The 17,909-nt window shown below is 42.4% G+C and overlaps 1 protein-coding gene across 1 annotated transcript in view; it reads left to right on the top strand.

The window, feature by feature from the left end:
* Positions 1-3,033: 3,033 nt before the first annotated feature.
* SLC7A8 (solute carrier family 7 member 8) overlaps positions 3,034-17,909 on the top strand; it is a 47,841-nt gene continuing 32,965 nt past the window's right edge. The window contains exon 1 of the mRNA XM_016205822.2: positions 3,034-3,845. Coding sequence (XP_016061308.1) covers positions 3,707-3,845 — 139 coding nt within the window. The 5' untranslated portion in view covers positions 3,034-3,706. The remainder of the gene's footprint in view (positions 3,846-17,909) is intronic.

Below are 17,909 nucleotides of genomic sequence, written 5' to 3'. Positions count from 1 at the left end.
TTTCTCTTCCTAAATCCATATGCATAAGAAAATGACCCTCTTACTTACCCTTTCCTTGGTTAAAAGAATCAATTTCTTTTTCTTTCCATCTTAAGCATGCAAAACAACAGGAAACAGTCACCCAGATATTGGAAACAGAGTTGTACTGAAGTACTTAAAAAATGGCCAAACCAAGTACCATGTGAAGGGGTGACAAATATTGAGGTGGGAGGGTGGGGAGGGCAGATTAAATCCTGTGGGTCACACTGAACAGATGTTAAGTGTAGGCTTCAAAGTGAGTCTCTAAAAGATACAGTTATGATAACAATTCAAGAAGAGGTGGACATGGCCCTATCAAAGGGTCTGCTGTTTCCTTCAGGCAAAGGAAACTGAGGCCTCAGCAAACAGCTATAGTCACCCAGGAAAAGTTCTCAGTGTAAATCATTGATATCCACCTTGTCTAATAGGTTAAGTGTCTTTTTATTTTTAATTTTTAATCCTCACTAGAGAATATTTTTTCCATTGCTTTTTAGAAAGAGTGGAAGGGGGGAGAGAGAGAGAGAGAGAGAGGGAGAGAGGGAGAGAGGGAGAGAGAGAAACATTGATGCAAGAGAGACACATTGATTTGTTGCCTCCCACACTCACAAATGAGGTATGTGCTCTTGGCTGGAATTGAACCCAGGACTCTTCAGTCTGTGGGCCAATGCTTTAACCACCCAGCCAAACTGGCTAAGGCAAGCGTCTTGTTTTTGACCTCAGGTAAGACACTTCTCTGAGCCTCAGCTTTCTAATCTTTATAATAGAAAAAGATAACTGCCTTGTCTACCCAAAGTATTCAATGAGTAAGGAAATAATTGAGATGTACATAATACAGTTTGTAGATGGTAAAGCACTATTTAAATGTAGAAATTAGAATAAAAGGATAGAATGTAGAATATAGTTATGAATGAAAACAAATTCAGTGCCCCAAATTTAAGAAACTTCAATTAATCATTCCTATAGATTTTTCTCAACATACTACACCAAGTTTTTTTTCTTCTGTGTTCAATGTTAGTCATATGGAATTGTAATACATTTAGGGTTTATTTCACAAAAACATCCCAACCTGAAGAGAGCCGTATGATAGAAATAAACAGCCCTGTTGAAGGATGGGAGGAGAGTCCTTTCCTAGCTTTTACATTGTACCATTAATAGTCAGTCATAAGCCACTTGCAAACTCCAAGTACTAAAGAAATAGAAATATTAATCTTCAACAACACTTCCTTTCCAATTTGGTGTGCTTAGTACCACTATATCCCAAGAATGTATTTGATTCCATAACCCCGCCCCCTCCTTTCGCTTCTTAGTTCATAAATTGAGATGGCTAAATCTTACCTTGTTGTGCTCAGTTTGCACTGGTTTGGGTGAGAGACCTCAAATTCATTGCATTCATGTTTTACCTCATATTAGGTCTACTTAATTTAAATTAAAAATACAAACATTTCTGAAAAGAACTTATGTTTGAAAAGCAGAAAGATTATTTTATACCTTGATGCTGAAATTTGATCAGAAGTTTTCAAATCAGATTGTTTAAAAAAAAAATCCATTACCTCTCCCCTCTATGCTTCCTAATGTCAGGAAAGGCCAGAGGAATTCAAAATTTTTCTTTTCCCATGACTCATCCCCCACCTATGGAATTTTGTGCTATATATTCCCTGCCTTGTCTGTTCTTCCTGTTAAAAATTCTCATCACAACACCCTACTTTTTTTTTTTTTTTTTTTTTGCTGAGTCTTTCAATTTGCAATATCTTGAAGTGGCAGAGAAGGAGAAGAGGCTGAACTCTCAACCTCTGAAATCTCTTAATACTTGCTGAGTGGTCACAGGGCAAAGTGGAAAAGACTGATGGTTGGACTTTACCCCATTTGGAAAAGACTTTGCTACTGTAGCTCAACCGTCCCTGTTTTAAAGAAGTATTTACTTTCTTTAAAAGTCAAAATCTTTTGGAACATATTCCAAAAAAGTGAGACCAAATTTCTGTACTTAGTGGTTATCTTGGGGAACTTTGTTTTTCAGATCTGCTTTAAAAATCAAGTACTTTTGCATAATGTATTTAATACAGATTTAAAATAATTGTATTTTAGATTTATCATGTCTGTTGTATTGCTTCTTGCTATTTTCAAAGTACTTTACAATTATAAATAGACATCATTGCTCTCATGCTTAAGGCAGCAGTCCTGAGTGAAATTCTGCAGGGAAGCCAAGCCACAATATTAATATGGTCATAAGTTCGTCATCTCTTAACATCAACAATCTGCCTCACGATCAGAGAGGTGCTGATAACTCCCCATCCTCTCCCAGATCTGCCTTTCAAATAATTTACAGATGCAAAAAAATAACAGAACCTGTGAAAGACCCCATTCCACCAGATTTTGTGTCATTCTTTCCTGGGCCTAGGAGTGGAGTCGTTTTCTCCCTGTGTCAGCTAACGCTAAATAAGAGCTGCGGACAACGAGGCTGTCACCTCTTCCTGGTGAGCTCCTTCCCACTGTGCTCTTCACAGTTCACGATTATACTAGATGAACCTCTTTTCCATTATTCGAAATTCTTTCCATTCCCCTCCCCCGCCGGCGGATCGCCTCCTACTTTCAGAAACTCGAGGATGATGCCCTTACAACCTTCTCTCCAGCATCCTCAGATGATCCAGACATAAATATTTCAGTGCGCTCGCCAGTGTCTTTCGGAGCATGAACGCGTCTGCACAACTAGTCCCTTATTGACGAAGCTGGACGCCCTGTAACGCTGAACTGGCTGCTGAAGTCTCCCAGAACAGTTGACACGGGAGAAAAGAGACGATTACGAAGAGAAATACGTCAGCCCATCTTCTTTGCGGTCTAACGTTTACCCTGAAGAGGAGGGAGAAGACGGAGGGAAGATGGAGAGGCCGGGACCGGGCGGGGGCGGAGCCAGGGGAGCGCGTAAAACCCCCGGCGAGGAGCGGAGCGCGATCCCGGCGCCGCGGCCGCTCTCCCGCAGCCCAGATGGGGCAGCCGGCGCCCTGAGCGCGGAGCTCGGCAGGGGGGGAGCAAGGACGGAAGGCCGGCGACGGAGAAGGGGACATCTGCGGAAATTGGAAGGCAGACGACCAGCAGAGGAAAAGAAACCCCCAGCAGGTGGAAACAAGATCCAGAGCAAACCAGTCGGATCCACAGTTGTTTTTCTGCAAGAGAAGTGCCAGACGATTGCCCTTTTCCCCTTCAGTGAATGAAAAGTACTTTTACCCTCTTAAAAGAAAAGGCAAAGGGGAGATAAAAATCTGTTTTCTTAAGGGGAGAGCTGAGGGAAATCCAGACTATCTCTTTTCGAAGCGTCTGAAATAAGCCACTGCCTGGTACACATTGCAGAACCATCCCGCTTTCTGAAGATCTACATCCCTCCCGGGAGAATTCCAGCCGGAGGAGCTGGTACAGTTTTATTTTTGTATTTAAATATCTATGTCTATTCTTTCCCCTCCCTTTTAACAACAACGTTCCTTGTTCGTAAGCACGAGTGACGAGAAAGTGTCCATACAGAGTAGAAACATATTTCCATTTTCTCTTTTACCTGCCTGTGTCTTTCTAAAGAGGATAGGGGTGGTCCTTATTTTGAAAAAGGACATTTTCATTGGAAAGGCTCGCTCTGTAAATATATTTACACCCATTCGTATTTAGAGAGAGATACCTTTTGGAGGTTGAACTCCTACTGAGAAAGATGGAAAAAGGAGCCAGGCACCGAAACAACACTGAAAAGAACCAGCCAGGTGGGAGCGAGTCAGAGACGGGGTCCGAAGAGGGCGGAGTAGGCCTGAAGAAGGAGATCGGATTGGTCAGTGCCTGCGGTATCATTGTAGGTGAGTGCAATTCCTTCTCCCACCGACCACTTCCCTCCCCCTCTTGGTGGTCCTCCTGTAGGAACTTAACCCCTCTAAAGTACTATTTTTGCTTCTGATTCCCTTAGAAAATGATTGTCAGTCACCTGTGCTGTAACCTACCCCTTGCTGGTCAAATTTTGTCCAAACCAAGCTGAACAGTTTTGTCCAGTGCTCATAGAATGGGCACATAGGGATCACACACCTGGCTGTCAGCATTGCCTGGGAGCTTGTTGAAAAATACAGATCTTCAGGCTCCCCACTTGAAGGTTCTGATTCAGTAGGCTTACGGTGGGGCTAGGGAATCTGAATTTTAATGAGCTTTTATGTAGCCATCTTTTCAGCGCACTCTGGAGTAGCTTTTGAAACATGCTTAGTAGATATTTTGTTGTTTTTTGTTATATGAAACTATGAGCCTAGGAGATGTGTAATAATAAAAATAGCTACAATGACTATTATAATACCTTGCCTTTCTATACCTTTTCCACCTTATGCAGTGCTTTGTGAAATAAATGTGGCAGGGCTTTTATTCCCATTTCAGAGGAGGGAATAAATGATGAAAGAAGAGACAGTGTCTTTCTGTAAATGTATAGTTTGCACTTTCTTTGGTTGCCTAGCGAAGTCCCCCTGTCTCTTAACCCTGTGAGGTTCTTGAAGGAAGCTGGGAGTAACTAGAATGTGGAGTCAGGGACAAACGGATGGGTAAAATTTGTCCTGGATAAGAGAGTGCCAGGGCAGGACACTCAAACCCCCTAACTACTCCAGTCAGCAGGGAGTCCCAAATATGGCTTCACCTCAAGAAAGCACATCCTCCTCTTTGCAGAGAGGCCCTGGAGATGCATGGACAGTGGCGCATTACTGTCATCGCTTCAGAGGGGGAGAGTTTCTCCTGCTGTTTTTGGCAGGGGGCTTTACCTTCTCCCCATGGAAAGGGGTGCGGGACAGACAGGCTGGTATGCTTCTGCATCATCTCTCCAGAGTTCTTTTTTTTGTTTTGTTTTTGTTAATCCTCACCTAAGGATATTTTTTTCCATTGATTTTTAGAGAGGGAGGGAGGGAGGGAGGCAGGGAGGCAGGGGGGAAAAGAGAGAGAAAAACACTGATGTGTTGCCTCCGACACATGCCCCCTGCCAAGTACATGCCCTTGACCCGGAATCGACCCTTCGACCCTTCTGTGTGCATGGGGTCCACACTCTAACCACTGAGCAACACCGGCCAGGGCTCTCCAGAGTTCTTTTTGAAGGCTTATTGTGTCTTGGTGCCCATGAACCTGTTTCGCTGGATGACCAAATGGTCCATTTGTTAGCACAGATATTTTTGGCACCTGTGCAATAGTGACACTGGAGAACACCCTTGAAATCAAATAAAATCATTGCAGTATTCAGATAATCCTCCTCACCTCTACACCCAGACTTAAGTGATAATGTTATCTCCATCCTGTGTGTTTTTTTAAAAAATAGAATCCCACTTTATCTAATTCTCTGACTCTGGGAAGCTTTTCAGGAATTTACAGTTATAAGAAAAGCAATGTTATTTTAAAAATTATAGTCTTGATTTGAATCTCTCATTACCCTTTCTTTGCGTCTCCTTCATCCCAACTGCTCTAAAAAAATGAGATCAGCAAAGTACTCAATATGTATAGCACAGGCCAATTTAAGGTCTATAAATAGCCCAAGCCTGTTACCTCTTTCACCAGTTTGATAGGATTAAGCATTTTCCTCCTTTTGGGAAGGTTCTGATTCATACACAGATGTGTACACCCACATGCACACAAGCACAACTGCCTTCTTCCTGCCTCAGCTTTGCTCATCCACTCCTACATATGGGCAGGTTTTCAAGGGTAGAGGATATTTTCTTGTATACTGAGGTTGATTTGTCTCTTTTTCTTTTCTTTTTTGTGAATCCTCACCTGAGGATATGTTTCCCATTGCTTTTCAGAGAGAGTGGAAGGGAGGGAGGGCAGGAGAAAGAGAACCATCAATGTGAGAGAGACACATTGACTGGTTGCCTCCCACACATGCGGGGGGGGGGGGGGCGGAGTGAACCACAACCGAGGTATGTGCCCTTGACCGGGAATCAAACCCGAGATCCTTCAGTGCGCAGGCCGACACTGACCACTGGGCACACTGGCCAGGGCAGTTTGTCTCTTTCTTTAAGATTTTCCTAAGACTGAAGAAATGGGAGTGTTCAGGTATAAAAAGTAAAAGTTGAGTGAACGTTACTACTGATTTGTCCACAACCTTATGAATGGCAGTATGGTGAAAAGAGATACCAAATACGTGCTTTCAGAGAAATAGGGATATTTTTCCAGAGTGAGAGAATCCTTGTAGTTACTAGGAACTATTCTACATTTGAGCTAGGATGAGCTGCAGATTTCCCCTTCAGGATGACAAGGGGGCAAAATCCTTTCTGCTTCTCCTCCTGCACGGCTGTTGGGTTACAGTTCAAGTTTTTTCAAGATCAAATGCAAAAATGGAAGTGGCATTTTCTATACAGAATTCAGTGATCTGGTGTTCAACATCAACACTATAGAAGAGATAGAATTAGAAGGTAAAAAGAGGAAGGACATTTCCTAAGTGAATCAGGTGATGGGGTATACAAAAGTAGCAATTGCCCCAATTGACTTAGAGGGATAAGTGAAACTGTATTTCATGCAATCTTATAAAACTTCATTTGCAATCATCATGGATGATCTAAAGTAGAAATAGCAGAATGGCAGGAGTTGCTATAGGAATGTAAAGTGAACTAATAGAAGACTCATGCCCTGGAGTCCCTCATAATCTAATTGGGGGGATGAAATTCATATGCATTAAACAGAGAACATTGAAAATGCATGCTGTGATTGAGTTGTGTAAGAGATGAAAAAAGGCAAAGTTAGGTAAGTGGTGGGAAGCACAAAGAGCAAGAGGTTCTCACAGAGAACTAGATTAGAAGCTTCTTGAAGGATGTGAAAAAAGATGGAGTGGAGAAGGTGATTTGGGGAGATTTTGTAGGTAAAGGGGCAATAATTAAACTGTTTTTCCTTGAGCCCCCCCCCAAAAAAAGTGTCTTATACACTTCTGAGTCTTTAGTGCCTAGCAGAGTGCCTGACATAAAACAATTACTCAAATGATTGTTGAATTTAATTGACTCTTGGACTAAAGTCTGAATACAGTAGTAATAAGAAGTGTTTATCTGAGGGGCTCTTGGGAACCTGGCTTGAAAATCTTTAAGCTAGGAATAATTTCATCAACCTGGACAATTAGGTTATTCCATTTTCTTTCTTTTTTTAAGCCTCACCTGAGGATATGTGGTTTTTGTTTTTGTTTTTGTTTTTCATTGATTCTAGAGAGATAGGAAGGGAGAGGGAGAGGGAGAGGGAGAGAGAGAGAGAGATCAATGTGAGAGAGAAACATCAATTGGTTGCCTCCTGTAGGCGCCCCAATAAGGGATCGAACCCATAGCCCGGGTGTGTGTCCTGACCTGGAATTGAAACGTGACCCTTTGGTGCATGGGATGACACGCTAACCACTGAGGCATACCGGCCTGGGCAGGTTGTTCCATTTTCATTGCTATCTATGTACTTGGCTAAGGAAACCTGTTGACAATAGATGAACTTAGATTTCTCCATGAATGTGGAGTTCCCACGAAATGTAAAGAAAATGTGAAGGAGCAGCAAAATCCATTTATTAATGGTACCAAAGATACTGTTAATAACTATCATTATGAATCACTTATTGTATGCCAGGTACTTGTCCCACTACCTAACAACATACGTTATCTTATTTATCTCTCACAATAACCCTGTGGTAGACACTTATTAACCCTTCCTCCAGATAAGGAAATAGAGGTTCAGAGGGATAAGCAATGTGGTGAAGGTCACACAGCTGAAAAGTATTGAGGCCAAGATTCCAACCTAAAGTTTGTCTGAATCCTGAATTGAACTCTTAAGCATTATTATCTGCTATTTCTGTTTTTATGTCCTGAAAGGTATGTTTTCCTTTAGACCTTGGGCATAAGTCCTTACTCATTTTATGAAGCAGTTAATGTTGTATTCCCAGTGAGGAAGTGTCCCAGTGTAAAGGGGAGTTGGGCAATCCGCTGGGGTAGAAGAAGGTAATATTCCTGGTGCAATCTCAGGAAAACTTGGACCGGGGGTGGGGGGTGGGGGGTAGGGGCTGAGGTGCGTCAGCTCAGGTGCTGCAGAATCTGGCCAGCACAGAACACACTCCCATGAACTCTCCCACATGCACACCATTCCTCTACAGACCACCAGTCTTCCCAACCATGCAAGAGAGACCCAGAGTTTCTGGCTGCTTAGGTCACTTTATACCAGTTACATATTTAAGTATATTTCTAGAATCTAGGTCTGAAGGCCACCAGGCTGCCTGCAGAGCCTAAAGAAAAATATTCAGCCCAGCCAGCATTGCTTAGTGGTTGAGCATCGACCCATGAACCAGGAGGTCATGGTTCGATTCCTAGTCAGGGCACATGCCGGGGTTTCAGGCTCAATCCCCAGTGAGGGGCCTTGCAAGAAGCAGCCGATCAATGACTCTATCTCATCATTGATGTTTCTGTCTCTCTCACCCTCTCCCTTCCTCTCTCTGAAATCAATAAAAACATACTTTTAAAATAGAAAGAAAAGAAAAATATTCATACTATGTGAGACCAGTGAGTGCTGATGGGGGAACTTGATCTATTTGCTGCAGAGCAATACTAGATGCAGGCCTAGCTACTAGACCACTCTCTCCCAACTAAAAAGATGTTTAAAAAACAGTATTTATTGAGCTCTAACTAAATGCTACTTCCTGTGCTATAAACTTCTTATGTATATTACCTTATTTAATCCTGAACACAATCCCGTGGAAGTAGATATTATAACTATATTTTAAATATGGGGAAGTTGAGTCACAGAGCTGGTCATTTGCTCAAGGTCACATAACTGATTACTGCAATGGTCTGACTCCATGACCAAAGCTCTTAGCCATTTCCCATTTTTAATTGGTAATCAAGAGAGGAGGGAGGGAGGCTGGTGTGTATTGTGTGGTGGAGGAGTGGGCAATGGAGGACCATTACTCAGAGAGGTTGGAGTCTGGATAAAGATCATGAATGTCTGATACTGAAAAATTTGGGGGAAAACTTTTTTTTAAGCCTATTTGTCAACAAAAACGTTTGGCTAGAATTATAACCATACTGCAATGGCACTGGGCTAATTTGGAAAATTTTCAAGTCCAAAAACACATGGGATTTTCAGATCCATGTGTTTTATACCATGCTAGAAGAGTTTACATGTTAGTTTCTAATATGATATATTAGCTTTATAATCATCAAAATGTCTATTGGATGTTAACCTAGGGGATGGAGTGTGAAAACTGCTTCTTGAGTTTTTACTTCAATTATTTTAAAATATATATATATATATCTTTATTGATTTCAGAGAGGGAGAGGGAGAGGGAGAGGGAGAGGGAGAGGGAGAGGGAGAGGGAGAGGGAGAGGGAGAGGGAGAGGGAGAGGGAGAGGGAGAGGGAGAGGGAGAGGGAGAGGGAGAGGGAGAGGGAGAGGGAGAGGGAGAGGGAGAGGGAGAGGGAGAGGGAGAGGGAGAGGGAGAGAAATATCAATGATGAGTCATTGATCGGCTGCCTCCTGCACACCCCCTGCTGGGGATTGAGCACGAAACCCGGGCATGTGCCCTGACCGGGAATGGAACCATGATCTCCTGGATCCTAGGTTGATGCTCAACCCCTGAGCCACACCCGGCTGGGCTGTTATTTTTTTTATACGTGGAGAGATTAGGATTTGGTTCATTCAGGATGAAAAGATGTTTAAAACTCTTATTGTTCTTAAAGAAAACTCTGAGGCAGAAGCCAACTAGGAGGCTTGCCAAAACAAATATATCTTGGTGGCTAGAGAAAGGCTATACCCAGCATAATAATAATAATAATAATAATAATAATAATAATAATAATAAGTAGCTACCATTTACTGAGCACAACTGTGCATCAGACATAGTACCTGATCAGTGCTTTATAAATATCCTCATCTAATCCTATAAAATAAGTCGTGTTATAAAAAGGAAGGGTTTGAGTGAATAAGTAATTGGGCAATGGCAGAATTAGGATTCTCACCCAGGTCTTTGAACTCTGAGGCCACTGGGCTTAATCAAAATGCTCCACAGTACAGAGCTCAGGGTGCCTGGGACCAGGGACATCCTGTTGCATGCTTCCTGTCCCCAGCAACCAGGGAACTCAAGAATCAATCTGGTTGAGCCTACTACCAGCAGGGCTACAGTATGTTCTCTCAAAGAGCAGTTACACAGATGAGTGACTAGCAGGAGATGATTAGGGTTGGGGAAAGCAAGCAAGAATCCAGCAGGTAAAAAATTGTGTCTACCTTTGTCCTCCTGAAAGCAGGAGATAAGGCTCCCATGTGAAAGGTTACCTCCCTGCACCAGAAGGAGGAAAGACATCTAATCACCAGAGACTGGGAATTTGGGGCTGAAAAAATCTGTGCAAACTAAACTTTATCTTCCCAGTTACTTCTTTGCCATTTACTATGCCTAGCCCAAACCCCTAGGTCTTGTCAATTCCTCACCGCAAATTTCTTGTCCAAAGGTATAAAAGCTCCCTGCTCTGGCCACTTCCTCTGGTCATCATTCTCTTGTGAAGGCTACCATGTACATTTAAAAAAATAATAAAATTTGTATGCTTTCCTCCCGTTTAAAAAAATTGTGTCTAAGCAACCAAACCAAACAGCCCATTTTATTTAGAAAAACAATAAAAACACCCATACCCAGGTCACATGACCGTCTCGGAGAGGCCAGCCCCAACTGCATATTACTTTTCTGAACTGGCTCCTTGAAGCGGCATAGCAGTGTAGGGCAGACCAGTTGGCGCTGCTCAAGTCGCCTGGCTACCAAGGTTTTCTGCTTTCCTCTGAGGGTTAATCCAGCAGCATGGCTGGCTACAAAGAAATGCCTCAGGAATTTCTGTTGTTGCTCCTGCTGTTTTGTTGTTAATGTTTGGGGTGGTGAGAGGGTGTTAAAGAAAAAAAAAGCAGGCATGAGCAAATAATCCCAAGAATATATTAAGAGCTACCGAAAACAGCAGTTCAGGAACCCAGGGGCCTAGGAACTGTTCCATTCCAATTTTAAATTCCTGGCTGAGCATACAGAGCAAGAAGGACCATCCTTGCTCCTCTCCCAGAATGTACCTACAGAGGAGTCACCCCCACCCCCAGTTCCTTCTCCCTGGAGATCTGTTCCCTGGCACAGGGATGGGGGGCTGCTGGTCATAGGATTCAAGACCTGTCCATAGTTTCACACTCAACAAACTCATATTGAGCACATTACATGTTAGGCCTCATGCTGAGCACTGATGAATTTTATTTCTAAGAAGAAAAATTAACCCTCAAATCTATTTTAAGCTGTTTTATTTATAGAAGAAACCAAGTGTGATCTGAAAAACTTTATCGATTACATTTCATCTTTCATCCTTTGTCACAGTCACAAGTCTCCCTATTGTTTTGCTCCCTGCTTTAAATATTCTCAGCATTAGCAGTGACTTCCAGGAGGAGGGTTTCACAATATGCCTCAGGGTGTTCAGGGCAACCTCACACTGAGCTGCACATTGCTGCAGAATTATTACTGTACTTTTCTCAACTATATATAGATTTTAAAGGTGCCTGTTCGTACATATTTGAAATGCATAAATGCTTTAGCTGCTTTTTTAGAGTACAATTCTGCATAAAGTGTTTAGTAAGCAACTGATACAGGCGGGTCAGGTTGCTTTAGAGAAAAGGAGGCATTTGTTAAGTGGGCCCTGATGCTGGAAGTAGAAAGCATATCATGAATTTTTCCATGGCTCGTGTCAGTGTGTTGTGGAAAGGGAGGAACCATCCATAATACAGCAGAGGAGGAAGGGCTTTGGAGATAGTATTGGGTTTGTAAATGCTTCCCTATTTACAAGCTTTTAACCTGGAATAAATTAATTTTCAGTTACTTACCTGTAAAATGGAAGTTTCTTGTACAGTATTAAAATAAAGCTAGTGGTATATGTTCAATAAATATTAAGGTTTTTTCTCTCCTCAAGCACATCCTCCACCACTCTCACTTCCCCTCCTACCCCAACCCAAGCACACACATTCACTAATTCTGGTTCAGAAATTTCTATTAGACCGACCAGGTGATGCAAACTGGCCAGTTCAGCCCAAGTCTGGCCTGCTTATCAACCAGCCAATGCTTTTCCTTTTCTCTCTGTTAATTTGAGTCAGCTTACTCATCAGCATCCGTCTTGTGCTTCTCCTCTTCCAGGAAGCTTTTTTTGAACAGCCCATGCCAGAGACATTTTCCATTCCTAATACAATGTCTTGTCATATCTTGCAATTGCATTCATGCAACTTACGCTCCACCTGGTGTTGTCAGCTCTGTGACCACGTACATGTCTTCACACAATTCCTTGATGGCAGGGACTGAGTCTAACTCATTTTCACATCCCACATATTCAGCCTGGCATGTGGTAAGTGCTTAGAAAGTATTTATTGAATAATAGCAGTCAGTCAAAAACAAATCATCCACTGGGGATATGTCTCCCCACAATGTGAATGTACTTAATGCTACTGAACTGTACACTTAAAAATGATTAAGATGGTAAATTTAATGTTATGTTTTTTACCACAGTAAAAAAAGAAATTTAGCTCAAACATGAGTTATTCCCATGAACATTACATTTTTGTACTTGGCTTAAAAAACAAACACCCACATCATTGAAATTCAAATTTAAAAATGACTAAGGATTATCCAGATGATGACATTGAGGCATGAAGGTGGAGCAGAGTTTCTCGATCTCGGCACTAGTAACATTTTGGGCCAAATACTTCTTTGTCATGGGGGCTGTCCTGTGCGTTGTAAGATGTTTAGCAGCATTCCTTGTCTCTACCCACTAGATTCCAGTAACAACAACCAAAAGTGTCTCCAGACATTGCCAATTGTCCCCTGGGGGTGGGAGAAAGGTACATATTTGCCCCTGGATGAGAATTGCTGAGGTAGACAAAGCCTTTCACAGTTGGCGCCTGGTTCCCCAACCAGACAGGGAGACGCTAGAGGCCAGATGTAAACCTTTAATGGGTGTATTTGAGGGCTCAGCTCTCTCAGTCCCTCAGGCCAGGATGCCTATCTTTCAGCAGCTGGTGGGTAGTGGTTGGCTCCCTCTATTTTGTTAAAAGTCCATGTGTGAACAAGTGCTTTCCAATTACCTTTTAAAGCAAGTATGTACAGAGTGGGTGCTCAATAAATACTCTTTGAGATGCAATTACCTGTTGGCTGCCCACCTGCGGCATCTAAAAATTATACCTAGACAAGCAGATAAATTATACCTAGATTCAGAGAATACTTCATGGTCCTGGATCTGCAGTGCTATTTTGGAGCCAAGCCTCAGATTCTTCTAGGGATGGTCTCTATTCCTACTGCTATAAATCCTAGCATTTCATAAAATATAAAGTGCTCCCACACATATGTGATTTTGTTGTTGTTGCTAATCCTCACCCAAGGATGTTTTTTCCATTGATTTTTAGAGACAGTGGAAGGGAGGGAAGGAGAGAGGGAGAGAGAGATGTAAGAGAAACATCGATTGGTTGCCTCCTGCACGTGCCCCAACTGAGGCTGGGATCGAACATGCAACCCAGGTATGTGCCCTTGACAGGGAATCAAACAGGCAACCTCCCCCCCCCCCCCCCCCCCAGTGCCCGGGCTGACGCTCTAACCACTGAGTCACACCGGCCAGGGCCATAAGTGATTTTTCATCCCCACAACAACCCTGTGAGGTAGGCAGGACAGGAACAATTATTTCCATTCAGCAGATACAGGAAGGGACTCTCAGAAAAATGCAGGTCACATGGCTTATGGGTGGCAAAGCAAGGACTCAGTGGTTCCTTTGACTCTAAGTCTAGTGCCCTTTTCACTTCTCAGGAAGAAATTCTAGACAGAAGAGTCCTGCAGCATGATCCACATCTGTGTTCTGTGGTAGATGGCAACTCCTAGGGCATGTGTCAGAGTCTTAACCTGCTCTCATCCTAGGGTAACTTTGTACAGTCCTGATGGGAAAGTGTATACAGGGTGAGAGGCATGGTGAGCTTCTAGGCCTGCTGTGAGGATCAAAATCCGCCCTCAACCTACTAGACCCTCCTTCCACACTGTTCCCCCAGTCCTGAAGATCCTGAGATCCTCCCAGCCACTTTATGGGAGAAGCGCAAAGAAGGTTCACCTCACCTTTCTCTGGATATCATGGAAATGGACAGAACCTCCAAGCCCCAGGAGGAGCTCTGGCTAGATTTCAAGACTAGAATGAGTTTGTAAGGAAGGCCAAAGCCTTTTGGACCTGAGGGTCTGTTGGGCATTAGAAGTCTGTAATTCCATGTCCTAGGAAATTCTTTGATGGCTACAGCATTCCAGTGTGGACAGGCCTGGATGTGAGTAAAGCCTTTAACAGGAGTCACCTGGGCATTGGTCCACAGGTGGTAAGTTAGTGGTGATTCATGGCAAATGTAGATTTTCTCAATTCCAGCAATTTTTCTAGTGAAGACTTGCCCACTGATACAAATTGGCCCCTTTTTAATGGAATGGTTTGCTTGACTTTTCTTTGCCAGAGCAAGCCAAGCTGGGACTCGTTGTCCAGGCATCCTAGGACTCATTTTTCACTAAAGAAGATCTGTGTGAAAAGATGATTATTTTATTAATTAGGGTGGATGAAAGAGAGGGTTGAAACCCTGATCTCCAGTACCTTGGCATACCAGATGAGTGGCCATCTCATTCTTGAATGGCTTTGTAGGCTCTGAATCTAAGAGTAAAACAAAGGAGGAAAAAAATCCCACCTTAATTAACTTTCTTCCAAACTTTCATTAAGAAAATTTCAGAGTCTAGGTGGAAGCCTTTTCCCAGTTTTCCTTTTTCAAAGCTACTTCAGAAAAGTCTCCTTTAGACAGTGTTGAAGTTTATAAACCCTGCAGCTAAAATGTGTGTTGTGCAATTTCTAGAGGAGAGGCAATGTGGGATAGTTGAGGAGATCCTGGGCCAGGAGTCCAAGGCCTTGGCCTCTCATCCAGGCTTTGCTACATATACACTATGTGACTTAGATCAAGTCTCCTCACCTCTCTGAACATCGGTCTTTGCAAAGGTAGATAAGAATGATAGTACCTGACCTATGCACCTAAGAAAGTAGTTATGAGAGTCAAGTAAGATAATGGTTGTGAATGTTTTGTAAATCACCACTGAAGGCGGTATTGCAATAGAAGGAAAGAATCAGATCTGTGTTCCAGTTTTTAAATAAGCATCTTCTGTGAACCATTCTCGTTGCCTATAGAGTGGAGCATGTAAAACTGACTATTATCAGAGAAAAGCTTTAAGCTGTGACAGAAGATGTAGGTTCGAATCCAGTTGCTACTAACTTACTCTATAATTTAGGCAAATAATTACCCAAGTCTCAGTTTCTTCATAAAACGAGGATAATATTTCCCTCATTTTCCCCATTTGAAAAATGGGAATAGTTGCCCTGTTTTCTTCCCCTAGAAATTGAGATGGTAATAATAGCCCATCTACTCTCCTCAGCAGTGAAATAGCTGGGTTGCTTTACCCATTTGCTTGCAACATACACTTGACATATTTCACAGGATTTCAAGCTTCCAAAAAAAGAGATATATTAAATTGCTCTTTGCAGATAAATTCTAGATTGATGTCAGACATCTTACATTTGATAAACATCTATGGAGTCTCTACTACGTGACACTTCACAGGTGAGGGGAAGCAATATAGTTTCTATTCTCATGGAGCTTACAGTCTAGTGGGGGAGGTAAATATTAATCAAGTAATTACACTAAAAATTGATATAGTAGGCATTACTCTTGAGTAAAAGTAATGTAAATCTTTCACCTCCAGAACATAGCTGTACTGTGAATGACATTCCTCCTCCTGCAGAAGTTCCAGAAGCTACTAAGGCGGAGGAAATATTACTTGATTCTGGTTTTCTAGGTAGCAGCTTCCTAGAATCTGGAAGAGGCATTCCTTTCCTTCCTGTTTCCTAGCATAAATCAATTATTTTTAGCTTTTGCTTTTGTAATTTTAATTTGGTCAAAATTAATATTGTTGGAAGGAAGGGAAAAGCCCAATTTTTATAAAATGAAGATTCTTGTCTCAATGATAACCTATTGAGACTCTCATCATCACTCCAGCAGCTCCATGGGAAGACATGTTATCCAAGAATGCTGTAGGAGGAGGCAAGAAGTGGTCAGATCCTGCAACGGGCGGTTGGTGTTGCACATCCCACCTTTCAGCAGCTCCCTCCACCTGGAACCAGGGAAAGAACATGTACTCTAGAAATGTCATCAGAGTGTAAGCCAGGGAATAGAAGTGCTTTCTGATTCCCAGTGCAAAATTTGTTTTCCAAGATCCCTTAGTGGAACATTAATAATCTTTATTCTTGAGAATATGAGATGTTGTTAATAACATCCATTCCCACTTCCCCCTTGCGGCAGCCATTCCTGGCTCTGAGAAACACCTAGTTGTTCCCCAACCTCCCTTTCAGCACCTTAAAGACCAAAGTCAAACCTTGTTTTTCTCCTGCAATGGTTGCTTTTTTAACCTCTCAAGCTAGTTTTTTAACTCTAGTTGTATTGCTCTCTTCTTGGTTGGCTTTGAGATGCCCTACAGATCACTCTTCTGATAAATACCTGCTAGGCAAGGAATTAACTATGATCTTTCAACACTTGTTTTCAGTTCCCAGCAGCACAATTAGTTTGCCATTTGAAGGGTCACTTGACAGGGTGAGTGTGTCTTGAGTCCTGGGATACTAGTGCCTTTTAGTCTCCACTAACCCAACATTCATGCAAAGCACATATGTGGACTGTCTAGACCCCTCCCTCTCCCATTACTCTCCTCACGCTGCAATTCTTTAGTTTGAAAAGGGGCAGCTTATTTTGCTTCCCAGAGAAATAGGACATTATTGTTTTTAGAATGTAAATATTCTCTTCCCTTTCACCTGAAATGGCCTGGGATTAAAAATTAAATTTTGGTTTAGAAGTGAGTTTCAGGACTGGATTGAGGCTGAGTTATGGCTGAGGTCTGAAAGACTGTTCTTGAAAGCTGAGCGTAAAATCCGATACTCTGCATCTCATTAGCCCAGCACTAGTTTCAAACACTAGGGAGATATGGTGAGAATCTGAGATGTCCTCAGAATACCGTCAAATCCAACTGGATTCATAATACTTCATCCAGCTCTGCATTTCTACCTGGATCCATCTAGCTTCTGCTTCCTGCCTCAGGCCTTTTTTTAGTGGTGCAGCTAGAGTGAGGCTCGAAGGGAGTTTTCAAAGCACTTGTTAATGGACCCTGATCCCATCTTGAATCATAAGAAGTAGACAAAAAAGCTTGAGAAGGAGCATGTCAGTTTCCTCCCCCACACTCTTACTCCTCCCCTGCCCAGTACACAGATTGCAGTAGCCAACCATTCTGTCCTTGCTGCTGGCCCCACCTCTCTGGAGAAGCCTAGCTTCTTGCTTGCAGAAGCGGATTAGTGGAAAGAGCACTGGATTAAGCATCAGGAGACTGATTTCTAAATCCAATTTTACCTGTCAGTAGCTGTGGAATTTGGAGAAAGCCACTTAACCCCTCTTAGTTTCTTAGTTTGTAAAATGGAGGAATACCTAGGTCCTGGCTGGGTGCTCAGTTGGTTAAAGCATCTTTCTGGTAAGCCAAGGTTTCAGGTTCAATCCCCAGTCAAGAAGCAACCAGTGAATGTAGTAGTAAGTAGAACTTACTAGTCTCTCCTTTTTTTTCTCTCTCTCTCAACTCAATAAATTAAAAAAAAAAAAATTTAAACAACAAAAGCCTGTTTACTTTATAAAAAAATAAAATAAAATAGAGAAATACCCACCTTTCTTCCTCTTCCTGAGTTTCATAAAGTGGTTGTGAGGGTCACATGAAAGTGTGGAGAATGACCTTTGGAGGAATATAGGGCTGAGACTCTGCATGGATTGCACTCCTATAAACCACTTCCAAACGACTAGGACTGGTTTTTTGGTTTT

Source organism: Miniopterus natalensis, chromosome 1 (assembly GCF_054644295.1).
Source record: "Miniopterus natalensis isolate mMinNat1 chromosome 1, mMinNat1.hap1, whole genome shotgun sequence".
Classification (NCBI taxonomy): Eukaryota; Metazoa; Chordata; class Mammalia; order Chiroptera; family Miniopteridae; genus Miniopterus; species Miniopterus natalensis.
This window is presented reverse-complemented; position numbering and strand designations above follow the sequence as displayed.